General features: G+C 40.9%; 1 protein-coding gene across 2 annotated transcripts in view; it reads right to left on the reverse strand.

Moving 5' to 3' along the window:
• Positions 1–136: 136 nt before the first annotated feature.
• Positions 137–26,658, reverse strand: part of atxn2l (ataxin 2-like) — a 39,562-nt gene continuing 13,040 nt past the window's right edge. The window contains exons 5-22 of one of the 2 annotated variants that reach the window (XM_059012470.1): positions 23,290–23,411; positions 22,946–23,037; positions 18,781–19,041; positions 17,783–18,360; positions 16,498–16,581; positions 15,843–15,989; positions 15,554–15,640; positions 14,320–14,381; positions 9,478–9,734; positions 8,839–8,908; positions 8,198–8,347; positions 7,131–7,194; positions 6,312–6,499; positions 4,454–4,583; positions 4,111–4,232; positions 3,642–3,836; positions 3,244–3,421; positions 137–1,506 (exon numbers count right to left, since the gene is read on the reverse strand). In XM_059012470.1, the coding sequence (XP_058868453.1) occupies positions 1,451–1,506; positions 3,244–3,421; positions 3,642–3,836; positions 4,111–4,232; positions 4,454–4,583; positions 6,312–6,499; positions 7,131–7,194; positions 8,198–8,347; positions 8,839–8,908; positions 9,478–9,734; positions 14,320–14,381; positions 15,554–15,640; positions 15,843–15,989; positions 16,498–16,581; positions 17,783–18,360; positions 18,781–19,041; positions 22,946–23,037; positions 23,290–23,411 (2,843 nt within the window). In that variant the 3' untranslated portion in view covers positions 137–1,450. The remainder of the gene's footprint in view (positions 1,507–3,243; positions 3,422–3,641; positions 3,837–4,110; positions 4,233–4,453; positions 4,584–6,311; positions 6,500–7,130; positions 7,195–8,197; positions 8,348–8,838; positions 8,909–9,477; positions 9,735–14,319; positions 14,382–15,553; positions 15,641–15,842; positions 15,990–16,497; positions 16,582–17,782; positions 18,361–18,780; positions 19,042–22,945; positions 23,038–23,289; positions 23,412–26,658) is intronic. The other variant, XM_033997798.3, reaches the window with a different exon arrangement.

Genomic DNA, 26,658 nt, shown 5'->3' on the forward strand with positions numbered 1-26,658 from the left:
CTTCTAAAAAAACAAATAAAAAAAAAACAAAACAAAAAAACCCCCACATTTCTGAAAAGATTTATCGAGGTCTGATTTTAATCATAATTTGATACATAAATTTTAAAAGCTAATGCAAAATGTCAAAGCTTAAATCGCTATATGGGATGATTAGCTGGAGGATGTGTTTCGGGCTATCGCAATGACAGGGGACTGCCCATCTGATAGATAATTTCACACTAGGCAGACCCTTTCACACTGGCATTCTCTACCCAGGTCAGGACCCAGTGTCATGCGGGTCGGGTACGCGATTTCACAAGGCTTTTCATAAAGAAGGGTTGACATGGGCGACACACGCAAGTGCACAATGCCTCAAAAGCAGCTTGTGACTGACGCTTCCAACCACTCCTCTGGATTGAACCATCGGCACAAATGTTGATTAGAGCAAATGTTTCTATATCCCTGCTGCAGTCTGGCTCATGCTGTGTCTCAATCAACAAAAATACAGCTAAACAGAAAAGTTGCGCAAGTGAAACCTTCACACAGGCGTGGCTGTTTGTTATTGCATCGGTTCAAAAGGATATCACGCATTTTGTCTCGCTCAACCCATGTCAAAGTGTGTCGACCCACGTCCTGAGGTGGGTCGCTGGGACCCGGGTACGACCCAGGTATGTGGTTTCACACTACATGGGATTGTGACCCAGGTAGCCACAGTAGTTAGAGGAGTGCCGGTGTGAAAGGGGCTTTAGAATAATTCTAGGGTTAGAAAAGAAAATTCTCTGCTTGAGAGGAGGCCGTTTAGCTCATCAGTGCTCATCTGGTTCCTAGCAGCTGATTGATCTTTGTCGAGTCTTAAAAGATCTCAGCATCAACAACGTAGCTAGGTAGTCCTTGATAGCCCATTCCATCCCCTCTGTGTGAAACCACATCTCCAACACCTCCTCCCACCCTACGCACTCGAACACACACACACACTGAATGAAAAGGCAGTTCTGGAGTTCGGTTTGGTTTTAGTTTAGTAAGTTTAAAACTTTATTTTTTTGTCCTTTTTGTATTTTTTTTTGTTTATTATTTAACAAAGTAAAAGAAGTCAGTTTTGTATTTCTGTCGAGTCCTTTTTTCAGTTTGTCTTTTTCCCCATTCGTCTGGGTGTCTGCAGAACAGGAGTTCACTCAGGAGGATGAGTAGAGGAAGGGAAGGGAAGGGAAGGGGTGATCGAAACAGGGCAGTTCAAGAAGGATAGGAGGGGGGGGGGAAGAGTTTGTTTATAAATAAGAAAAATAAGTCATCTCAAACTGCTTTCAAGTTTTGCAAAAGGGCAGCGCAGTCTGTCTTTCCCTTCCTCAGCAGGGAAGCTCCCTGTTCCTGAAGCAGTCTGGGTGCAGGTCTCTGGGTAGGCTGGCTATGGGGGGGTTACTCTAGCGCATTCTTGTCAGTTCACATCTATCACCCCCCCCCCTCTCTTCAACCCTTAGTTCCCAGGAGGATGGAAGGACAGCTGCTGTGTGGGGTGGGGCTGCACTGGAACTGGAGAGAAACAAGAAAAGCAACACAGATCAATAATTTTTTTTTTTTTTTATACAGCGCCCTTCACAGCAAGGTATCCCAGAGCACTGTACAAAGTTTAAAACAAAACAGCTCATGTATAAAATACACTCCAGTTATAACCAATTATTTAAAAGCACATTAAAAAAAAAAAAAAAAAAGATTTAAATAATCCAGTGTTTCAGCCTGCCTGATGGTAAATCTGAATAGAGTTCCACAACCGAGGAGCACAACAGCAAAAAACTCCGACTCCAGCTGTTTTAAGACGACTATTTGGAACAATTAAAAGTTCTGCATTTTCTGATCTCAAACAAGGACTAGGAATATAGAGTTAGTAGTTCTTGGAGATAGGATGGCCCTAATCCGTGAACTGCCTTAAGTTATTACAGTAACTTTAAAGTCAATTCGGTAGCTCACTGGTAACCAATGTAAGAACCAAAGCACTGGAGTAATGTGTTGAGACCGACCAGTATGAGAAAGCAGTTTAGTGGCAGGCGTACCAAACAAAGAATTGCAATAATCAAGACGAGAAGTTACAAATGCATGCATCAGCATCTCTGAATCCCTCACATCCAATACAGATTTTAATTTGGCCACATTTCTCAAATGATAAACAGCTATTCCGATAACGGAATTAATATGGAAATAAAAAAAAACAAAAAAAAAACTCAGGAATTGAGTTCACAGGCTCCCGATAGTCAAGACAATCCCGCTTAGCCTGGTGTCCTGTAACGCTGCAGTAAGACACAGCTCAGCACTAATCTTAGTGTCCAATGCATGTGTAGTGAGGTTCAACTCAGTACTGGGTTCATTCTATTAATTGTATTTGGGGTTGAGTTCATTCCTGTTTTTTATTTCCAATTCATTTTTAACCTTTTGTGGTCCATTTACTCAGCGCCTGTCAGGTCCAATTTATTTTCACAGGCGCTGTTTATTTTAGACATACTGTTTAAAAGTAATTTTATTCATAGTAAAACAGGTTTAAAAGGCACTGCATATCAACAGGACACTCAGTACTGCATCTCCAGCCCTGTCCCACTCCTTGTTCGCTGTATTTTTCACATATCTCTTCATAGTAGTGCATACTGATAAATCATCTCCTGATCACTCGTTTTAATCACCAAATTCCTCAATAATGCTATCCAAGTCATTATTTCATTACTAGAACATCTCAAAGCTCTGCAAATGTCTGTGATATTCTTTGATCATTGAATGCGGAAGCAGCTATCTTGTCTGTTTATGTCCGTTATGTCTGTGGTGAAGGGACTGCGTATTGTTCAGATCCGCCTCTTTTTTCCCCGGTTTCTACCGGTCTCAATCGGCCATTGAAAGGCTTTCTCTGCTTTTTCCAGAGAAAAAACAACTACAGACCTGTACTTGACGTCTTTTTGATGATGTTGGACAGGGTCCGACATCGGACCGCAAAGGAATAATTGTAATGTCGGACCTGGTCCGACATAGGACCGCAAAGGGTTCAAATCAGTTCCTTTGAACACATTTATATTTTAGGAGATAATTGTTGTGATTGTTCAACTGCTTTCACTTGAAGCAAATTTAATTAACTGACAAAGTAATGTGTTGCCACTGAGAAGCTAATTAACAGTACTGCCAATTGTAATTTTGATCATTGATGTGTTGCAATTGATTAAAAGGGAATTGGAATTGGACAGGAATTAACCCAAACACTCTGTTCAGTCCTGGAGGAGGTGGTTCTCTTACCCTGGTGCATGTAGGTGTAGTGCGTGCCACTCTGTTGCCCCCCTTGCCCGGGGTGATTGGGGGGGCCCCCGTGCCCTTGCTGGGGGGGTGCATGGAGCAGCATGACCTGGGGGGGCCCGTGGGAGCCAGTGGGGTGAGAGTGAGGATGACCCTGAGAGAGAGCACCCTGAACATGAGCCTGGAACAAAACGGTGAACCGTCAGACAGAGAGAGCAACACAGGTAGCAAGGGGGGGAAAGGATCAATCTGGAAGAAACAGAGTCTAGTGCCTTCAACAGTGTTAGTCAAAACTAGAAGAAACCGAGTCAAGCCCAAACAATGAACCCGGGCTAGCTGCCCCAGGTTGGGAGTAGAGGGTGTGGTCACCTGTGCTAGCTGCCCCAGGGGGGGGTGGTTACCTGCGCTAGCTGCCCCAAGCCGGGGTAGCCGTGCTGCAGCTGCGTGTGGATGGCGTAGACTTGCTGCTGGCTGTAGCCGCTCTGGGGGGACTGGGAGTTTGGTCCAGGGGTGATGGAGGGGGGTGTGGGAGTCAGGGCCCCCGTGTGATACAGGCCCTGCTGAGGGGGCTGCCCTGAACCCAGACCAGGCTGGTGCTGCAAAGACACAGAGAACTATTTATGTGAGTGAGACACAAATACACAGGTATTAATTTTATATACATCACACATGATGCACATAAAAGTAGACAGACAAAATATTACACAGCGCAGCACTAGACAGATACCACACCCACACATATATTAACACAAAGACAGATATGATGCACAGACATCATATCTATTTCTATATCTATACGCACAGCTTAGAGGCAATTCACAGGCTGCAGTAATAAGGACTGGGTCAGTGCCTCTCATGGCCCCGCCTCACCTGCACTGGGCTGGGAGCTGGGTGCTGGCCTCCTTGCTGGTTCCCAGTGGGGGTGCTGGCTGGCTGGGGCTGGTGGGGGTGCAGGGGAGTGCCGTGGTGAGGGTAGGGCTGGGGCACGGTGGCTGTGGAAGAGTAGACAATGCAAATGAATGAGTTTCAGCTCACAGAGAGGTTTGTTAACATGCAAGTTCATTTGTTTATATAGCGCCTTTCATGCAACAGTATCTCTAAAGAGCTTTACAAGTCAATAAAAACAAACTACAACAACGTTAGAACATGAACATAAGGCTGTAGTTTTAACTGTGCCAGGGAAAGCCAAGTGCTCCCCGTGCTGTTCCCTTACCGTACATGGCCTGCGGGGGTCCCTGGTCTGCAGAGGGGTACTGCGGGGTGCTGGAGGACACAAGAGTTTGGGGGTGCCCTCCTGACGTCATCATGCGGGGATTGCCTCCCTGGAGCATGGAGTACATCGGCTAAAAACCGGGAGGAAGACCGAGAAGTCAAAAGACTGTCGAGCCAGGCTTTAACCCTTTTCAGTCCATTTATTAACCCTTTGCGGTCCATTGTCGGACTGGGTCCGACATTGCAATTATTCCTCACAGGTCCTTTGTCTGACTGGGTCCGACATCATTATAGCAACGCAATAAACGGGTGTTTAGTCGTTTTTTCTCCGGAAAAAGCCGAGAAAACCATTCAATTGCCGAGTGGGAGCGACAGGAGCCGAGACAAGTGGAAAAAAAAAAAAAAAAAAAGGCGTATTTCATGAATAGTCATACATGGTATCAGGTATCAGATAATGGGGCGTTCATAGTAAACAAGCTGGCTGAGTGCGTCAGCGCACTGAGACTATCATGGACATTTGCAGAGCTTTTTTCAGATGTTATAGTAATAAAATAATGACTTGGATCGCATTATTGAGGAATTTGGTGATAAAACGAGTGATCCGGAGATGATCGATCGGTATGTACGACTATTATTATTATTATTATTTATTTCTTACATAGCTGAACGCTATAGCAAACGAAAGGGTGGGGCGGGGCTGGAGATAGCTAGTGTGTGCTTTGTTGATATGCAGGGCCATTTAAACCCGTTTGAATGTGAAAAAAAATACTTTTAAACAGCTCGTATAAAATTAACTGCGCGTGTGAAAATTAATTAGACCTGGTGTGCCTGACGTGCGATTAATAAATGGACCGCAAAGGGTTAAGTGCGTGTCAGGTCCAATTTATTTTCACACGCGCAGTTAATTTTAGACGCGCTGTTTAAAAGTATTTTTTTTCCCCCACAGTCAAACGGGTTTAAAAGGCCCTGCATATCAACAAAGCACTCACTAGGCATCTCCAGCCCCGCCCCACCCTTTCGTTCGCTATAGCTTTCACATATGCTAAGAAATAAATAATAATAATAATAATAATAATAATAATAATAATAGTCGTAGATACCGATCAATCAATTATCTCCTGATCACTCGTTTTATCACCAAACACCTCAATAATGCGATCCAAGTCATTATTTTATTACTATAACATCTGAAAAAAGCTCTGCAAATGTCTGTGATATTCTCTGAGCACTGATGCAGTCACAGCCAGCTTGTTTCCTTATGGCCTCCATTATCAGATGCCAGGGGCAAGTATGACTATTCATGAGATACGCCCTTTTTTTTTCGGCTTGTCTCGGCTCCTGTCGCTCCCACTCGGCCATTGAATGGTTTTCTTGGCTTTTTCCGGAGAAAAAACGACTAGAAACCCGTTTTTTGCATCTTTTTGATGATGTCGGACAGGGTCTGACATTGGACCGGATAGGAATAATTGCAATGTCGGACCAGGTCCGACATAGGACCGCAAAGGGTTAAAATACAGAAGAATCTTTATCAACGATGGCCTCACCTTTAAATGAGAGCTACAAGGCTTCTTTAAAATCTATTATCTTACCTCTTATTAGCTTTATTAACATGATCACTGGCCCCTCTCTTTAAAGGAGTGCTAACCCAGGCTTCAAACTCCAGGTACATGTAAATGTGTGGAAGTGCGAGACAGATCACTGGTAGTACTGGACAGCTCTCATCATTGCCAGGTCTACTGTAGTGGTTGTCGGGAGGGTGCTGTGTTAGTGTGCATTGTGTTCAGTATACGGTATATCGCACTGTTGTGGTCGCAGGGTGCATTGTGTCAGTATACAGTACAGCTCACTCTGCATTTCACCTGAGACTGGTAGTGCTGGATGGCCTGCATCACTGCCTGCTGCCCGGGGTATTGCTGGGGGTACTGAATGTAGGAGGAGGGGTAGGGAGAAGCCGCCACCAGGGGGGGCCCTGCTGCTGTGGCTGCCTGCATCATGGGCGGGGCAGAGGCTGTGTGGTGCTGATCCGAGCGCTGAGGACCCACAGAGCCTGCAGGGGGCAGGAGAGAGGCATTAACATAAGAAAGTTTACAAACGGCCCATCTTGGTTGTTAGTAGCTTATTGATCCCAGAATCTCATCAAGCAGCTTCTTGAAGGATCCCAGGGTGTTGGCTTCAACAACATTACTGGGGAGGTGGTTCCAGACCCTCACAATTCTCTGTGTAAAAAAGTGCCTCCTATTTTCCGTTCTGAATGCCCCTTTATCTAAATCTCCATTTGTGACCCCTGGTCCTTGTTTCTTTTTTCAGGTCGAAAAAGTCCCCTGGGTCGACATTGTCAATACCTTTTACAATGCATTACACTGGTACAGGAGACTATTACATATTATGCTACCTCAGAGGCATTAACATTGTAGTGGTACTGAATTAGCACCACTGAACACAGAAATTAGTCCATTACAATAATACAGAGCAGAGTGAACATTGCAGTCTATTACACTGGTACTGAACTAGCACGATCAAAAACACAAGAATTAAACCCATTACACAAATAGGGAGCTAGCATTAAAAGAGCCTGTAGGGGACAGCAGAGACGTTAGTATTGGTGTCTATGGCACTAATACTGAACTAGGACCGCACAGCAGAGATGGTGACCTTGGCTCATTGCAGCGATACTTTACCTTTGGCTCGTGGGTATTTCCCCTGGCTCACCGCAGACACTGTGTACTGGTACATCTGGGGACCCTGTGACACAGATAAGCGGAGGGGTTAGGAGAAGGACACAGAGGGTAGGGATAGGAATTTTAAACATTTAAAAACGTATAAACTCTAAAGTGGTTAAACGTTGAATAATATGCTAGACGTATAACCAGTCCTGTGACAAATTTCACCAAACGCATATGTACTAACTTTTAGTAATTTATCATCATATACAGTCAGTCCACCGAGTATCCGACTGCTGTGGTGCCACAGTAAGGGCGGTTATTATAAACAGGTAGGTGTTTGGCAATTGCCTCCAAGTAGCTTTTCTAATTGGTGCAACAGAAATATTGACACTGGGGCGGGTTTTATTCTCAGTTGATCTGGCCCTTCAATGGTGCACTGTGTGGTCATGCTGTAGTGGGCGTGGTATGATATGATATTCAGTCCACATAGGGTAAGAAAGCATTTTTTCAGACATTATATATTTAAAATTGCATCTCTAAACAATGGAACGAGGCAAAGCCACGTTTTTAATTATTTTGAGGAACCAGACGAGAACCGTGGTATGTAAAATTGTGCCAAACAAAACTTCTGTACCAAACAAGTTCAATGCTTCATTTAAAACATCAACAATAATTCTGAATGGCATTAAATGCAGTAAAAAGCAAACATCCATAATAAACAGAACGCTCTAGATGGCAACTGTGAACACGATTTTAAAAGGACTTTTTTTTATTTTAATATTAATTTAGAGAATGCATAAGTGTAAATTAATTATGTACAGGCTTTACTTGTCTTTGCGATGTTAAAACATTATTTTTAATGCAATATTCTTTATTTGCAGCTATAAGGGAGGTACCTTGCTTGGACTACAACTGGGCGCAGCAGGACTAGTGAGTTTCTAACCCTGGTCAACTCCTGGCTCCTGATCATTTCAATAATAGACTTCATTGAGAGGAGTTGTGAACCCCAGGACTGGGTGCAACAGGACTAGCGAGTTTCTAACCCTGCTCGCTCGCTCGCACGCACGCATACTCTCTCTCACCTGGACAGCAGGTCCCATGTGAATCTGATAGACGTTGGAGATATAGGGGCCGTTGTAGAGGCCTCCCTGATTTTGCGGGGGCAGGACGGTGATCGAGGGGCTGGGCAGAGTCTGGGGTCGAGGGGGAGTTGGGGTGCTTGTCTGCTTTGACTGAAATCAGAATAAAAATAATAATTTAATTAAAACCTACAGACACATGAAAATGTAACGTGTACATTAAAATTAACATAAAAAAAGCCTAAACTTCTAAGTAGGCATTCCTGCTAACCGAACTCTGCTTTTGTGCACCAGTAAGAAATAACTTGTTGCAGACGGATACAAATTTAATATTACAGTAATAGTACAGAATTGGCTGCAGCCAAAGTCTTAAATGAAATTAGAATTTCTAAAATGTTCTTATACCATTTCCAAGATTTTTTATTCCTTGCGAACATGACCTACTGCAACAAGCACCAATACAACTGTGTAAACATTAATGTCAAATACATGCAAATGTCAGCATCCACACATTCCTCACAAATGGGACCTCAGGAGAGATGTTTCTCTTTCGAACATTAAATAAAGACTTATTTAAAAACTGTTAGTCATTGAATTTACTGTCGTAGCCAAGACCCGACAGCCAGGAGGAGTAAAGGACTGACCACAGGGAGGACAGATTTGTTGGGGTTGAACTCCTTGGCATTTGGGTTCAGTGTGGATTTCTTCACTTGGCTGAAAACAGAAGAGAGATGGGTGTGTGAATTAGCACGAGAATGGCTTGCCCACTGGAGCTCCAAAGCACAGTCGTGACTTTATAACTACACTGTACACAACACTACCAAGTCAGGCCACACACACACAGGTTTAGACATTACAAGCAGGCAGTTAGATCACAGTTCTCTCGCCCAGACAGAGAGGAGACTTCCCTCATACAATATTCTTTATTTGCAGCTATAAGGGAGGAACAATTAATCTATCAACAAACTCCTGATCATTTCAATAGACTATATTGAGAAGATTTCTGAACCCCAGGACTGGGTGCTCAAACTCCTGATCATTTCAATATTAATAATAGACTTCATTTAGGAGAGTTCTAAACCGCAGGACTGGGTGCAGCAGCAGGGCTAGTGCGAGTTTCTAACACTACTCAAACTCCTGGCTCCTGATCATTTCAATACTATTATAATTATTTATTATTAATATTTATTAATTTTATTGGGGAGTTCTGAACCCCAGGACTGGGTGCAGCAGGCAGAGTGCGAGTTACAAGCTCCACTATACTGTACACCCCCGTCACTTACTCTGGTAGGCCTTCTGGTCTCTCTTCACTCTCACTCAGAGTCCTGGCTGCTGCAGGTGTTCCTGGAGATTGTCTGTCTGCGGAGGACTCTGTCTGGGGTTCAGATAGGCCAGATTGCTGCTGTTTATCAACTGCCTGGACCGGTAATGACTCCACAGAACCACCACAGCTCTCCCTCTGCTGCTTTGCGTCAGCAGAACCGCTGTCAATGTCCTTCGAACCAGGCTCAGGATCCACAGCACCACTGCTGGACTGCAACTGGAATTACAACAGCAGTTCAGATGCTACAAGGTAATAACAAGTCAGAAGTTTTCTAAATATTCAAAGAAACACTGTTTGAAATGCATTTGGTGGCAAAAATGACCATGTTTGCACTGGTTCACAGAACAGAATTTATAAATTACTGTATCAAAAGATACCATGCAAAAGGAAACCAATGCATAAATGAAGTCTGAAATAAACACTGTAAAGAACAGAGTTTCTCTCTTTAAATAGGGAATTTGATGGGGTACTGGGTATATTTACTGTAATGTAGTATGAATTATACTGTTTTCTCATTAATTAAACAATTCAAAAGATGGTACATTTGCATATTTTTCAAGGGCTTTAACCCTTTGCAGATGGCCCATTATAATTTCGATCAAATTCAATAGATGACGTAATTGCTTAATTACGCAATGTGGGTGACAAGTGTGTTTTATTTATTTATTTTTTCCCCAATTAGCATAAAAACCTTCAATAGACTTCAGACAAACAGTTAGTCCGGTCTGTAGTTCAAGATCGATATTTTTCTATTTTATTTTTTAGCAATGTTTGTTTTTATTTTTCTGCCGAGCGATTCAGCGACCACAATGCTTTCTACTAGTAAAGAATTACCTGACAGCAAACCAAATTCGCCCAGAATGTTTACAAACAAAACATTTACTGTAGTGAAATATCTCTGTGACAAACGTCAGGCATGACAAACCAATCAAAATGTATTTCACCAAAGCCCCTAACCAATAGAGTTGAGTTTTTGGATGCAGTGCAGCATTTCAGTATCTATGGTTGCAGTGTTTACTCGAGATTACCGTAGACCACGGCATCAAAGTGCAATTCTTTACCAGAGGGGTTTCTAAATCGTTTTGCAAGATCACGAACGCTTACTGATCCAAAAGAAATACGGTAGAAGACATTTTTATAGAAGATGTTGATGGAATGAATGACAGGAGAAGATCCCCTGAACTACACTGATGTGAAGACTCTGAAGTAGATGAGCCTGTGAACGTTCCGGTTTTGCTTGTTTAGTTTTCAATAGATGTTAGTTAAGCCCTGGTTAGAAACAGACTAATGTGTCTAAGGATAGTACATTGTCCAATTGTTTAGTGTAAGCTAATGTGTTACGCTTACAATATTGCATCAGACTTTGCCGTTAGTGTTACACTATTTATTTTTTACATTGGTTCCTTTTTCATTGCCATTTATAAAATTTGGTCGTAGTATATTACTTATATAGCTATTATAGTCAAACCTGTATTGAGAGACCACTCAAGGGACGGTCTAATAGTGGCCTCTTAACAATGGCGGGCTCTTAAGTGGGCCCGTAACTTATGAATTTGTATTGGTCTCTGACATGAGTTCCTATAATTCTGTGTGTCTTACATACACTGTAAAAGCCAGAAGCTGTAATATGAACGAAAGGTAATATATAATTTAATAACACTCATTTAGATAATGCATTTACAAAACAAATTATTTTGTAAAAGTAATGAATGCTTGCTTGTCAGGTCACACAAAATGTTTTAAATCAAATTTCAATGCCTGTGTCTGCCTTTCAGGTATGTGTTGATTCACTGCATCCTGAAACAGACACCAGCATAAGCATAAGATCTTTTTTGATTACCGCACACAATGTTTTCATACTCTGAAGTACGGCTTGAATTTTTCTGTGTTCATTTTCCTTTCAACGGTTTGCCTTTAAGTCTTGAGCTGCTACGTCCTAATTATGAACACATTCTGTTAAATTAGTGGGAAAGAACACCACAACATGAAACGGACACATTGGAAGCTACCTGGTTCCCAGGAAAGTGTGAGAACGAAATGCAAGCTTAAGTAACATCTAGGGGAAGTGATTGTCATTGCTTGCTCTTGTGTTCAAATAATAATCATTTTTCTTATAACAATAGCCCTGTCTTAGGGTGCTTCATACAGGTTTGAGTCCGTTTATTATAATTTATAACCCTTTGCGGTCCTCTGTCAGACCAGGTCCGACATTACAATTATTCCTTTGCGGTCCGATGTCAGACCCTGTCCAACATCATCAAAAAGACATCAAGCACAGGTCTCTAGTCGTTTTTTCTCCGGAAAAAGCTGAGAAAACCCATTCAAATGGCCGAGTGTGGCCGAGAGAAGCCGAAAAAAAAAGGAGGAGGTGGATCTGAGCAATACACAGTCCCTTCACCATAGACATAACACAGACATAAACAAACAAGATAGCTGCTTCTGCATCCAACGCTCAAAGAATATCACAGACATTTGCCAAGCTTATTGAGATGTTACAGTAATAAAATAATGACTTGGATCGCATTATTGAGGAGTTTGGTGATAAAACGAGTGATCAGGAGATGACTACTACGAAGAGGTATGTGATAAATACAGCAAACAAGGAGTGGGGCAGGGTTGGAGATGCAGTACCGAGTGTCCTGTTGATATGCAGTGCCTTTTAAACTCATTTTACTATGAATAAAATTACTTTTAAACAGTACGTGTGAAAATAAATTGGACCCGACGCACCTGACAGGTGCTGAATAAATGGACCGCAAAAGGATGAAATGTTGCTCAGACATTCACATTCTAACAAAAGTATGTATATAAATATACAAATGATATTTGTTATGAATTATTTTTAAAGCAATTAAAAAAAAAGTGTATTTTTTTTACTTTTGTTTTGCTTTCTAGTTGGTTAAAATAAGATTTTACTTAATGTCAGAGAGTAACCCTTGGTATATCCAGGTTCTACAGACACTCTGCTTTTCAAAAAGGCATCACACTATGCTTTAAAAGTATATATACACACACACACATTAAACTTGAATAAGCTAAAACTCGACGTACGTCAATTGAAAACACACTTACAGTACCATGCCGTACCTGCGTATGTCAAGTTTCCCATTTCTATTCTATGATCGGTTTCTCAGTCTGGCGTTTCAGGTTTCATTCTCTAAAGCAGTGCTAGTACTGTGGAATGTGCAATGAAAGTTGGGGGAGGGTCATGTAGCGATTCCAATCTAACTGGGATATATTGCAGGAAGCCATTCAGCTTTTACAAGTATACATATATACACATATATATATATATATATATATATATATATACACATATATATATATATACACACATATATATATATACACATATATATATATATATATATATATATATGTGTATATATATATAGTGTTTTAAATTATTATTTTTTTATTTATTAGTTTTACTTGTTTATAGTTTATATAGTTTTTATATAAAGCTAAACATGGCAAAGTACGTGGTCTTTCTATAATGAGCAACGGGAGTGAAGTTGGTTCGGAGGATTGATACCAGCGACAGTGATGCCGACTTATCACTCAGTGATTATAATGAAGAGGATGTGGAGCCAAGAACAATACAAACTGTACGAACAGAAGAGCATGCAGCTACTTTACAGGTAAGCCAGCTGCAAACGGGAAGCTGTTTGGTTTGAAATGGCAGTGCTGTGACGAAAGACTATCAAAACACAGCACTGGGTACAGGCAATGCAGCAGCCAGATCCATCACAATGCCTGTGCAAAGTAGCTGTGTACACGCATTTGTGACTATCCCTCCAACACAAGCGAAGCAGACACCGTAAAAAATGTGCAAGGTCTGCTACGAAAATGGAAACAAAAAACAAAAGAAAAATGTGCAGTGGTTGCGAAGGCAACCCCGGGTCCTGTTGTATTGAACATTTCAATAAATGGCACAGAGCAAGTCGATACTGGCACACGTTTTGATGTGGTTTGATTTTTATTCGATAATTACTGTTTACTGATTATTATTGTTATTATCATTATTAACAGCGTTTTTGTTTTCATTGTTAAAAAAAAAATGATTGAATATGGGTATGTAGTACACAGCAGCATAAAGGGTTAATGAGAAACACAGTTTAATTTATTTGTGTTTTATTCATCATATGTTAACATTTTATAGCAATTACAGGTTTGAAAACATTATAATTATTTTCAAAATCTGGTACCTGGGAAGGGGTTTCATTTACATCTGGAGTTGAAGTGGTTAAGTAGGAGATCAGTAAATTACACTTGAGGACATTTTTAAAGAAATTAATTTAAGCGGATTTTTAAACTTGTCACATTCAAACTAGGTCAGTGTGGGTATACTTGATCATATAATGAAATCATTATTTAGTAATCTGCACAGCAGCGGCTTTAGAAATGTATCATACTGTATACTTTAAGTAGATATTTGGTCTGATACATGCTCTAAAGTTAAGTCATTTCAGGTAGGCCTCAAAACGTTAGAATTCAGTCCGCAAAGGGTTAATAATTTCAACACTTAACTAAACTACAAAATTCAGAAATCTTAAACAAAAATGCCATCAACATAGATTTATTAAATAGCATTAGACTGTAGTGGCATAAGTTGCCCACCCAATATATTAGCTGCCACAATTCTCATAAGTACTACTGCTCTAGGTATATGTACATTTTGCCTATAAAGTGACAGCCAAAAATGTAACATTTACATTGGAAGTTGGATACCTGACACAATGTAAACTCTAAAGCACCCGAGACGTGCCTGCCCCCTCAGGGGCAGTTATTGAAATCTTACCCGGAACTCTTTGCCGAATTTCCTCAGCTCCTCCAGCTGGTTCCGATGGTGTTCCGTGGGGGCTGAAAAGAAAGAATACAAAATTACTAAACCCCTGAAGCTATGTTTATACACTGTGTTAAGGTACAGGGATGGAAATGACTCCCACTGCACATCAGTTTGATCCACTCCTGGTTTTACTATGAGTTTAATAAGGCACCTGTACTTCTTATTATCTATACATACTGTGGCTAAGCAAGCTCTTGGTAAAACCTGGTTATGGGTAAAACTGCTGTGCAAAAGTAGTTTTACAGTATTTACATCCATGGTTACTGTGACTCCCAATCCCAGGTATTGCAAGATTTGAATGGATCTATTCCAGACAGCAACATGACATTTTTCCTACTAGAACAGATCACAGCTACAATGATTGAAATGTTTGATTGCAATGCGATCAGGGTTCTCCCCAGGCCTTTTTAGCCAGACGGGCCTCTCAGCTGTGGCTGTCGCCACCCAGCTGAAAAATCCTGAGCCTCCGTCTAGCAGATGATACTGTGCCTTTAAAACGATAAAAATTGATTCTGCTGCTAGAAGACTAGATCACTTGCGCGCACTGGATGGAAAAAAAAAAAGTCTTGGAACCAAATGACAGCTGTGTTAAGTCTTGACACTATTTAACCAATCAGAGAGTTGAAGGGGCGGGTTTCCCCCATTTTAAGCACTTGAGAGGCTGAAACATTGACTGCTATAAAAATAACAGATTACATTCATAGCAAAAATAGTGACGACGAAGGTGGAAATTAGCAAACAAATGGATGAAAAAGAAAATGTAAAAAATGAAAAACAACCTGATTTTAGTCAACGAACAGCAACTTGTAAGAATAGTGAATTGGAAGAAAAGCAAGACGGGCTAGTGTGTTCAAAAAGAGATATCGGGATAGTGGGTATGTTGTGGGAAACGAAACAGAAATTACTTTACAGCAAGGAATTGGGTGGTATGATGTGCAAGCTCAGCCAGAAACAAAGAAGATCACAGAGGATCAGGGGGTAAATGGAGTAGTGTAGCCTGTGTACGAATTATGGTGGGTTATTACTCATTCAACTTCTTATTCAAATTTTATGATGCTCTGCCACCCAGCTATACAGAATTCTTGGGGAGAACCCTGGAGATGAAGGACTCTTGTATTGCTATGAGCTCAACAGTAGGTACTGCAGTCCTGTTTGTAGCCCCAGTGCTTCCAATGGTACCACTCACCTTTCACGCAGGGCTTCGGGGTGTCAATGGCATTTCCAGGGCTGTCCAGAGTTCTGTCTTTACCTCCAGAACTGATAATTTCATTAACTGCAGAGACACAGAAACACTTGCCAATAAAAAAAAAAAAAGGAAAAAAAAACGTACCTCATTAGCACAAAGTTCCCTTATCGGACTGCTGTTGCACTTTAGTTAAGACTTTCATTTTGACTGAATATCATTTGCAACGCACTCAAAGTTAGATGTCTTTATTTTGCTTTAAAAGTCAGACTTAGTGTATTATGTGTTTTACCGTCAACATTGAAGGTGGGGGTGGGGCCAAAGGGCTTGCTGGTCACTGTGGAGACGGGAGTGTTGTCAAGGTAGGGAGGGGTCAAAGGTGAATCCTGGGAGGAGCCAGACTTGAGGGAGCGGGGGGAAAAGGAAGCACGAGCCACACCTAGAGAGAGATTTGAAAGACTGTCCTCACAAAATGAAGTCTCACTAATTCAAGCTAAAAGTACAGTCAAGGTCAGGGTCAATTCCAATTCCCAGTCCCTTTTAATCAATTCCAGGACATCACTGATCAAAATTGCAATTAGCAGTATTCTGTTAAAAAGAGCTTCTCACAGTAGCAACAAATTACTTCAATTGAAATCACTGTTAGTCAATTAAACTGGCTTCAAATTAAAAGCAGTTGAACAAATCACAACAATTATGTCTCTAAAGTATAAATCCCAATTCCTTTGAAGGAATGGGAATTGGAACTCTGAATGGACTTTTGAAAGGAATTGGAATTTAAAAACATGAATTGACCGCAACCCTGGAGTACTAGGGTCTATAAAGATGGAATTTCTGCTTACAAGAGACCACCAAAATGAAATATTTCCTATGGAAACTGTTTCACCTTTAATGGAACTAACAGAAATGAACTACGGCCAAACCCAGTGAACCCCCAATCTCTGTACCTGCGCTGGTGACTGTTCCAGTGGGGCTGGGTTTGATGGTTCTACTGGCAATTCTCTGGCTTTTGGGAGACATGCGAGAGGCACCTGTGAAGGAAACCAGAACCTGGTGAAGAATATTACAAACCGAACTCCACCCAAGCGAAGCCAATCAATGTTCTGTCTTCACAAGCATTACAGTGAAGGCACTAACCATATTGTCAATAAAAAATTGACAATTAAGAACATAAAGTTTACAAACGAGAGGAGGCCCCATTCAGCCCATCTTGCTCGTTTGGTTATTATTAGCTTACTGATCCCAGAATCTCATCAAGCAGCTTCTTGAAGGATCCCAGGGTGTCAGCTTCAACAACATTTATTTACGTGCAAGTGTGCCCTTGTTTATAGTGCGTGCAGCGTGTCGTACGATTATTGTATGCAGACCATTAGAACATAAGAAAGTTTACAAATGAGGAGGCGGCCATTCGGCCCATCCTGCTCGTTTGGTTAGTAGTTTATTGATCCCAGAATCTCATCAAGCAGCTTCTTGAAGGATCCCAGGGTATCAGCTTCAACAACATTACTGGGGAGTTGGTTCCAGACCCTCACAAAAAAGTGCCTCCTATTTTCTGTTCTGCATGCCCCTTTATCTAATCTCCATTTGTGACCCCTGGTCCTTGCTTCTTTTTTGAGGTCGAAAAAGTTCCCTGGATCAACATTGTCAATACCTTTTAGAATTTTGTATGCTTGAATCAGATCACTGCATAGTCTTCTTTGTTCAAGACTGAAGAGATTCAGTTCTTTTAGCCTGTCTGCCTACGACATGCCTTTTAAACCTGGGATAATTCTGGTCACTCTTCTTTGCACTCTTTCTAGAGCAGCAATATCCTTTTTGTAACAAGGTGACCAGAACTGAACACAATATTCTAGCTGAGGTCTTACTAATGCATTGTAAAGTTTTAACATTACTTCCCTTGATTTAAATTCAACACTTCACAATATATCCGAGCATCTTGTTGGCCTTTTTTATAGCTTCCCCACATTGTCTAGATGAAGACATTTCTGAGTCAACATAAACTCGTAGGTCTTTCATAGATTCCTTCTTCAACTAACTAATGAGAAACCGACAGTACAGCAAGTCACAGACATTAAACTACTTGATTTAAAATAACTTTAAAAACACTGTATTTTCGTTATGCCAAATGACCACGACGATCGCCTGTGCCCCGAGTTCAGAATAAAAGATCCCCACTTCAGAAGCAAGGCCAGGTCTGTGCAGTCGTACTGGACCGAGTCTCTCTCTCCTCACCTCCATTCAGCACTCTCTGCTGCTCCTGTCCTGCCGGGCTGCCTGCACTGCTCCCTGTAGAGGGCAGGTTACTCTGCGGCTGTCCCGTGGACTGGGGGGCCATGGTCTCTGCACTGATGGTTCGTGGCAAAGCTTGTGTGGCACCAGATAGAGGGGGCAGGCCTGAAGTACTTCCAGCCACCGAGAGAGGGGAAGCAACACCACTTTCCACAGCAGAGCCATGAAGGCTGGGGCTTGTGGCGATGTCCGTGGAAGGGGGGTGCAGGGACCCACGTGGCTCAGTGTGGTGGGATTGGAAGCCAGAGGCGTGGTGAAGATGGTGGCCAGAGTAGGATCCACGTGTGGCCAGGCTGGTCTCAGTCAGGGAGGAGCCCCCACGTGGCTGGGACTGGCCACTGCCGTCAGTGGAGGGGTGAGCCGAGCCTGACCTAGGGGGTAGGGCAGACATGCTGCCCACAGTCCTGCTGCCCAGAGCCCCCCTCAGGGACTGGGAGCCCCCCCCGGAGGAGCCCCTTAGACACCCCCTCACAACCCCACTCTCACGGGCCCGCTGAGGCAGGGGGATGTACTTGCCTTCCCTGAGAAGAAAAGAAAAAGAAAAGAACTTAAGCTGCAGAAAATATTAATATGTTACTTATTTTAGATCTATCTACCTATCTATATTACACTTTTTAAATATGTTTTTAAATATATTCTGCAAGTGTGTAAATATAAAAGTGAAGAAACAGCTGCTTGGGTTTGTGTGGGTTGCTGTTGAAAAGCAGCCAAACCCAAGTAGCTGTTTCTTCTCATTTCACTTGGAATGATAAATCAGCCATTACTTTGCAGGACTGAATTTTTATTTGACATAATTGTTGTGATTGTTCAGCTGCCTTCATTTGAAACCAATTTAACTGACTAAACAGTTCAGTAATTTGTTGCCACCGTGAGAAGCTTTCTTTTACAGGAATATTGCTAACTGCAATTATACTCTGACCCCGACTGCCACCTGCACCTACCTGCTGCTGCTGAAGCTGGGGCTGTCTCTGTCTCTATTCCTGTCCCTGGGGCTGTCTCTATCCCTGTCCCTGGGGCTGTCCCTGTCCCGGTCTCTCTCCCGCACCACTGAGCTGTACTTGTCCTCCTCAGAGCGGCCCTCGTCGTTCTCCACTGAAACCCTCTGTCTGTACTGAGGACTGGACTCGATCTCACTGGCCAGCTTCGTAGCACGGGCTTCCCTCTGTCTGAACTGCTCGGAGGTGCCCTTCTCCAGAGGAACACTGCGGGGAAACAGACAGACAATCAGACACACACACACACACAAAATACATACACAAACTAATTATAATTTATTATACACTATATATATATATATATATATATATATATATATATATATATATATATATATATATATATATATATATATATATATATATATATACACACACACATACATACACACACACACATATATATAACACACACACAGTACCGGTCAAAAGTTTTAGAACACCCCCATTTTTCCAGTTTTTATTGAAATTTAAGCAGTTCTAGTCCAGTGAATAACCTGAAATGGTAGAAAGGTAAGCAGTAAACTGCCAGAGGTTAAAAAAAAAAAGTTTAGGTTACCAAAAACTGAAAAATAATGTACATTTCAGAGTTATACAAAAAGGCCTTTCAGGGAACAAGTAATGGGTTAACAACTTACAGCTGTTCTGCAGCAATGGAAGTAAATTAAGCCTTGAAAGTTGATGCTAACAATTCCTACAGGTGTCCCAACTTTTGTTGATTACTTACAAACCCTCTGTCTGTATAAAAGCAGTGTTGGAACAGACTGTTACTACACCCTCTTAAGCATTATTTGGACAGTATTGTACTGCAGGAAGTAGTATATCGCTCTCATAATGGCGAGAAAAAGGCAATTAACAAAGGAAGACAGACAGACTTATAACCCTTAAAAGTGCAGGTCTTTCCTTTAGAGAAATTGCAAAGAAAGCCAAGGTGTCAGCGAGTAGTTTCCGACACCATCAAAAGGCACTTGGAAACTGGAGGAAACTCTGACAGGAAGAGGTCTGGCAGACCCAAAGCCACAACAGAATCAGAAGACAATTTTCTGAGAGTCAACAGCTTGCGTGATAGGCGGCTCACAGGACAACAGCTTCAAGCACAGCTTAACACTGGTCGAAGTAAGCAAGTCTCAGTTTCAACTGTGAAGAGAAGACTTCGAGCTACAGGTTTGACAGGTCGAGTGGCAGTAAGAAAGCCATTGCTAAGATGGCAAAATAAGAAAAAGAGGCTTGCCTGGGCCATGAAGCACCGCCAGTGGACTACTGATGCCAAAAATATAACTCTGTGGTATGAACTTCAAAAACATTGTTGTTTACTTACTTATGCTGTAGTAGCTATATTTAAACAAAATATATTTAAACAAAGTCATATTTACTATCCAACCTTGCCTCATTTAATATATGAATGTCAAAACAAGTATGTACTGCAGACTCAGCTCATAGAAAATTAAATGTCCCTCAGAAAGACTATTGTTGTCTCGCTTACAGTGCCCAACTTGCTGGAAACGTGTAGGGATTGTTATATATGATTTTACTTATTATATATTTTTTGTTGAGACTGTGGAATATAATAAACGAGAACCAAACAGATTTTTTCCCCCCTTCGTTTTGCAACAACATTTCCACATTTGTTTTAATTTCAGTTTTCGTTTACTTGTTCAGCTACAAAAAGGCAGAAGTAAACCTCATGTTATTACTTCATGAAAACGCGTCTATGCCATTTCTTCGCAGTAAACAGTGGCCAATGGCAAGGAATGAAAAGTTAAAAATAAATAAAATGCGGCGTCAACTTAATATACTATTTATTTCGGGAATAAACAAAAGAACGTTCAACTTGAACTGCTGTTTGGCATCCTTGGTTTTATAGTTAATTCACTGGGGTAAAAGTGAGGCCTACACAACATATTCTAATGCTGGGATATTTTTCTACTTTAATGTGTTACATATTATAACGTCTTGCTGTAAAATAAAGGAACACACACACACACACACACACACACACACACACACACACACACACACACGGGCCACGCACCCTGCAGCTTTCTGAGCAATATAATTACTTTTTGAAAACGAACGAATATTTAAATTATGCGCGAATATCCGAACATGAAAATTCTGCTGTACTGCTCAGAGGTACCCTTCTCCACAGAGACACAGATACAGAGAGGCAGAGGGGCAGTGTCTGAACCGAGGGCTCAATCTCTGACTCCACAGACACTCTAGAATATTGTGTTCAGTTCTGGTCACCTCGCTACAAAAAGTATATTGCTGCTGTAGGAAGAGTGCAAAGAAGAGCGACCAGAATTATTCCAGGTTTAAAAGGCATGTCGTATGCAGACAGGCTAAAAGAATTGAATCTATTCAGTCTGATTCAAGCATCCAAAATCCTAAAAAAGGTATTGACAATGTCGACCCAGAGGACTTTTTTGACCTGAAAAAAGAAACAAGGACCAGGGGTCACAAATGGAGATTAGATAAAGGGGCATTCAGAACAGAAAATAGGAGGCACTTTTTTACACAGAGAATTGTGAGGATCTGGAACCAACTCCCCAGTAATGTTGTTGAAGCCGACACCCTGGGATCCTTCAAGAAGCTGCTTGATGAGATTCTGGGATCAATAAGCGACTAACAACCAAAAACGAGCAAGATGGGCCAAATGGCCTCCTCTCGTTTGTAAACTTTCTTATGTTGAAGAGGAAATAGCAATTATACTTACAAATTTAAAGTCCATTTCAAAGCTCCTTCAAAATGTCCACTCTGACAATCTGGACAATAATCCTTACACTATCACACTAAAGCAGGGGTTCTCATTTTTTTGTTGACATGTATCTTGCATTGTTTGCTATTGGATTAACTGGTAGTTAATGATATCTTTTCAATTTAGTCGTTTTATGTTCTGTTTTGGTGATTAAACCAATGTTCTCATTACATTTCACAATAAACTTTTATTTTGAATCAATGGTTGTGTGGTGAGAGATGTTTACAATCCTAATGAATTGAATGAAAGACTGGCTGCATTACAAGTGTGACCAGTTTGGAGTTTTGTACCAAGAGTTGTGAAAATGTACCACATACTTGTGAAAATAGTACCAAAGCGATTAAAAAAAAAAGAAAAAATGTAATTTTTGCAATCCGAAGAGCTGTAAAAGGATGCTTTCAGAGCCTTTTTCTGGAACCAACGTTATGTTTATCATTTGAGTTTTCTGTTGATTGTTTCCTTTTTTTTTGTTTAAAGAAGTCTCTGGATTTATCTTTATACTGTTGTGAGGTGTTTCAACTTAGCAGGTTTCATTTCATTGTGGTCGGCCATCCCTAAATTCTATAAAACCAAAATCAATATAACTTCCGTCAAACTCTGTTCTTCATTTGCTTCTTGCTACTGGACTTGGCATTGCCCGTGGCTTCAGCACAACTAGCAGAACTACTATGAGGACTTTTAAATACATATCCATTTTCAACGTAGTTTGCTCACATACTGTATATTTATAAAAAAAAAGATTAGATTCTTTGCTTAAAATTAGTCCCCTTCCCCACCCCCATCCCCAGTATGGTCTTTTCTCGTTCCCAAACTTTTCCTTTTTATGTTATGTAAGAATTAATTTGATGTCTGCAAACGAGTGCGCACAACACCAATTGCTATGTTAGTAAGTTTACATTTATTGATTCCAATATTCCCCAAAAAGTTACACTTTATCACAAAAATAAACCAGATAATAAATCAGTTACTTAAATGTTCTGGGAGAAAGCTCATGGACGGTGATGGTCTGTCGTCAGGAGAGGATTAAGGTAGCTTGTCACACTCGCACTAATGAGTGCCTGTCTTGTAGATCTTTCTTAATTGTGTCTGAAGCTGAACTTTGTCAACTCTGCTTGCACTGTACTCTTAACAATATCTAAACATGGTGTGTGTTTACAATGCTGTCCAGACACAGAACTTGCATCTCTTCTATACAAGGTCAAATGTACCCCACTTAATTCCTTGCTCCTGTCTGTCCAGGGATTGGTTGAGTTGCACCTGCGCTTGAGCACAGTGTTCTCAAGTGTGCTCACAATGTTTGTTTGACCTTTATTGGCCTCTGCAATGTCTGAGAAGACCGTGCCTTTTACTCACGTGTAGAGAGACAGGCTAGAGTCGTAGGTGGACTTGATGCCGTAGTTCTCCTCGTTGTAACGAAACATCTCGTTGGGATCCCATCCATTCGCCTGACAGGGAAACAAGGGAAGAGATGAATAAAAGGGAGAGGAAGTTATAAATAAAAACCAGGGGAGAGGGTGGGAATACCGAGCTGTAAAGGTGTAGTGAACCTGGGCTGGAAGTAAGACCCCCATTGCACAGCAGTTTGATCCATGCCCGGTTTCACACTGTGGCTAATCAAGCTGGTAATAAAACCTGGTTATGGGTGATAGTGCTGTGCAATAGGAGTCTGGTCTCCATTGCTGGTGGAGCCTCATTACCGCGTCACTCTCCAGGTCGTAGCTCTCCCCGTTGCTGTCTCCTCCCTCCCAGCGCTGCAGCACCTTTTCCTTGTGCTCCCCGTTCACTTTGGAGCCACTGATCGCCGAGTCTGTGAACTTGTCTGAAGAGACGGAAAACACACAAAATCAGAATGACATCTTTCAATGGACAATCAGGGCTTGAAACTCACACTAGCCCTGCTGCTGCACTCAGTCCCCTCAATGAAGTCTATTAATTATTAAAGGTGCAACGATAAGACTTTCTTGACCGATACTAATAGCCAATGGTTATCTATCCATATCGTCCGATACCAATAATAAATACAGTGCAGGTAAACTACTAGAACAAGACGTAGGGCCTATATTAAAACTGTTTTATAATTACAAATGTTAAACAACTAACAGATATTGTTTACTTCTTGTATTTGACAAAATAACAGGTATTGTTATTGGTTATATTTACTTCAAAAAATGAATACAAAGAATAACGTAGTATTATATTGTGTGCTTGTCAGCAATTTACACATTTGTTTTACAACCTATTGTGTTCAGTTCTGGTCACCTTGTTATAAAAAAGGATATTGCTGTTCTAGAAAGAGTGCAAAGAAGAATGACCAGAATTATCCCGGGTTTAAAAGGCATGTCGTATGCAGACAGGCTAAAAGAATTGAATCTATTCAGTCTTGAACAAAGAAGACTACGTGGTGATCTGATTCAAACATTCAAAATCCTAAAAGGTATAGACAATGTCGACCCAGGGCACTTCTTTGACCTGAAAAAAGAAACAAGGACCAGGGGTCACAAATGGAGATTAGATAAAGGGGCATTCAGAACAGAAAATAGGAGGCACTTTTATACACAGAGAATTGTGAGGGTCTGGAACTAATGTTGTTGAAGCTGACACCCTGGGATCCTTCAAGAAGCTGCGTGATGAGATTCTGGGATCAATAAGCTACTAACAACCAAACGAGCAAGATAAACAAGAACTACAAAACGTAATTCCCACTTAACCTTTGATCTCCTTGGAAGTTAGGGAGATTGTAGTCTTGGTTTTAAAAAAGTGCTTTTCAGCTGAACTGTTTACGTTCAAGGATTTGATCAAGCGAGCTACGGAGGAGGAGCTGAGGTGATGCCAAGCCGCCAAAGAGAGAGAGACATCGCAGAGGCAGTGCTGTAAATAACCGCGCATCGATGCTGTATTTGAACAATAATTTGCCTGGTTAATACTATTTTCTTACGAATAATAAATACTTCTATATTTATAACAGTTTTGTCAGCCTGAAATCAACTACAAAGCATTACTTAGAGTGAATGTTAGTCTGGCAACTGTATAGGCTACATGTACTCTAAACTACGAATAAGAATAAACTTAAACTATCAACGTTATTTAGGATTCTACCTTTTTATTTATTTATTTATTTATTTAAGCATCAGAATAATATTCTACTCGTAGTTTCATCGTTGCATCTAATGTAGCATCAAGTCTGTTCTGCACACAATTTGCTATCCTATTGTTGTCTTCAGATATTTAAAAAGAATCCAAACACTGCTATTTTGAGACTTATTTACTGCATTTTGGTCGCATGTTACACAGCACTGGGAAAATGAGTGTGTCTCAGTGTTCGTGTCAGTAGTAAGCGCGCCTGACCAAACAAATTCTGTGCTGGAAGAAATTCAAGCATGAATAATTTGTGTACATTATCGGCTAAAATAACAAAAACTGCCAATAGCCGATAGTATTTTTTTCCCCCTTATAAATCAGTGCCATGAAAAAAGGGTACCGATTCGGTGCACCCAATTATTATTAACATTGAAATTATCAGGAGCCAGGAGTTTGAGCAGTGTTAGAAACTCACACTAGCCCTGCTGCTGCACTCAGTCCTGGGTTTCAGAACTCCCCTCAATGAAGTCTATTAGTATTATTATTAATAATAATAAATAATAATAATAATAAAATGATCAGGAGCCAGGAGTTTGAGCAGGGGTAGAAACACATTTTTTAAAACTACCTTTGATTAAATATACTATTGAAATGATCAGGAGCCAGGGCTCTGATGTTAAATCTATGTTCCAGCCCTTATAGCTACTTGAGCAACTCCTATTAGTAAACCCACAGAATCACAGGGGTAACATTCACAGGGCCACAGAAAATTCATGATTTCACAGAAATAGTGTATTTGACTGGCTACCGTGAATTTTTTTTTTCTTCGCCAGCTTTTATCATGTAGAAACCATAGACAACTACATAGAAATGTCTGCAACAATAATAAAACTATGACTAATAGATCTTATATTTATCATGGTGTCAGTCTTGGATGTCACATCTTTGCCACTAGATGCAATCCCTGATTTCACAAGCTGTAGAGTTGAAACTGAATCTTACAAGCACCATGCCGCTGAAAGTGACAAAAATGTCAATATTGTTGATTTCTGGGTGAAGTCTGAAATCAGATTCCCAAACATGGCAAAAACTGCACGCTGTTTTTTGTCAATTCCACCAAACTCCGTGGATGCAGTTTCCGCAGATGGACAGGTTTTTACACCACAAAGACAAACCATTAGTGTTGTAACTGCAACAAGATGCACGACACTGGCCTTCAACAAATAACCAGTTTTCTGCTCACGGGCCAGATAATTATTGTGTGTGTGTGTGTGTGTGTGTACAACACGCTAGATGGATAAAAAGTCGCATACAATTTCTTCTTGTTTTTCCTGGTCTTGTTCTTCAGATTATTTTGTACAGGTTGATTCGCTCAAGTAGCACGATATTATGTGGGTTTAAAACATCATATATAATTTAGTGGGTGTAAAGAAAAACACTAAGTTTCGGTTTTGTCACTTGCACTTAACCCTGTTAACATTGTGTTTTTCAGCAAGTCAGCATAACACTATACAACATAGTCCATTTAATTATTATTATTTATTTCTTAGCAGACACCCTTATCCAGAGCGACTTACAATTGTTACAAGATATCACATTATTTTTACATACAATTACCCATTTATTCAGTTGGGTTTTTACTGGAGCAATCTAGGTAAAGTACCTTGCTCAAGGGTATCGCAGTGTCCCCCACCTGGGATTGAACCCACAACCGTCCAGTCAAGAGTCCTGAGCCCTAACCACTACTCCACACTGCTGCCCTGCCATATATAATTACTGTAAGAACATAGCCGAAGTTTTAAACGTTTACAAAATCATTCAAACTTGTTTTGTTTTAATCAGTTTTGTCTGCTTCTTACTTATTTCAGCCAATACATTTAAATGACGCTTGTTTATTACATTTTTAAAAATTGTTTTAAAAGTGTACGATATAAATGTTGACTCAGTTGCTAACATTAAATGATAAAATGTTTCAACCTCAGTGATTT

The sequence above is a fragment of the Acipenser ruthenus genome, chromosome 44 (assembly GCF_902713425.1).
Source record: "Acipenser ruthenus chromosome 44, fAciRut3.2 maternal haplotype, whole genome shotgun sequence".
Taxonomy (NCBI): Eukaryota; Metazoa; Chordata; class Actinopteri; order Acipenseriformes; family Acipenseridae; genus Acipenser; species Acipenser ruthenus.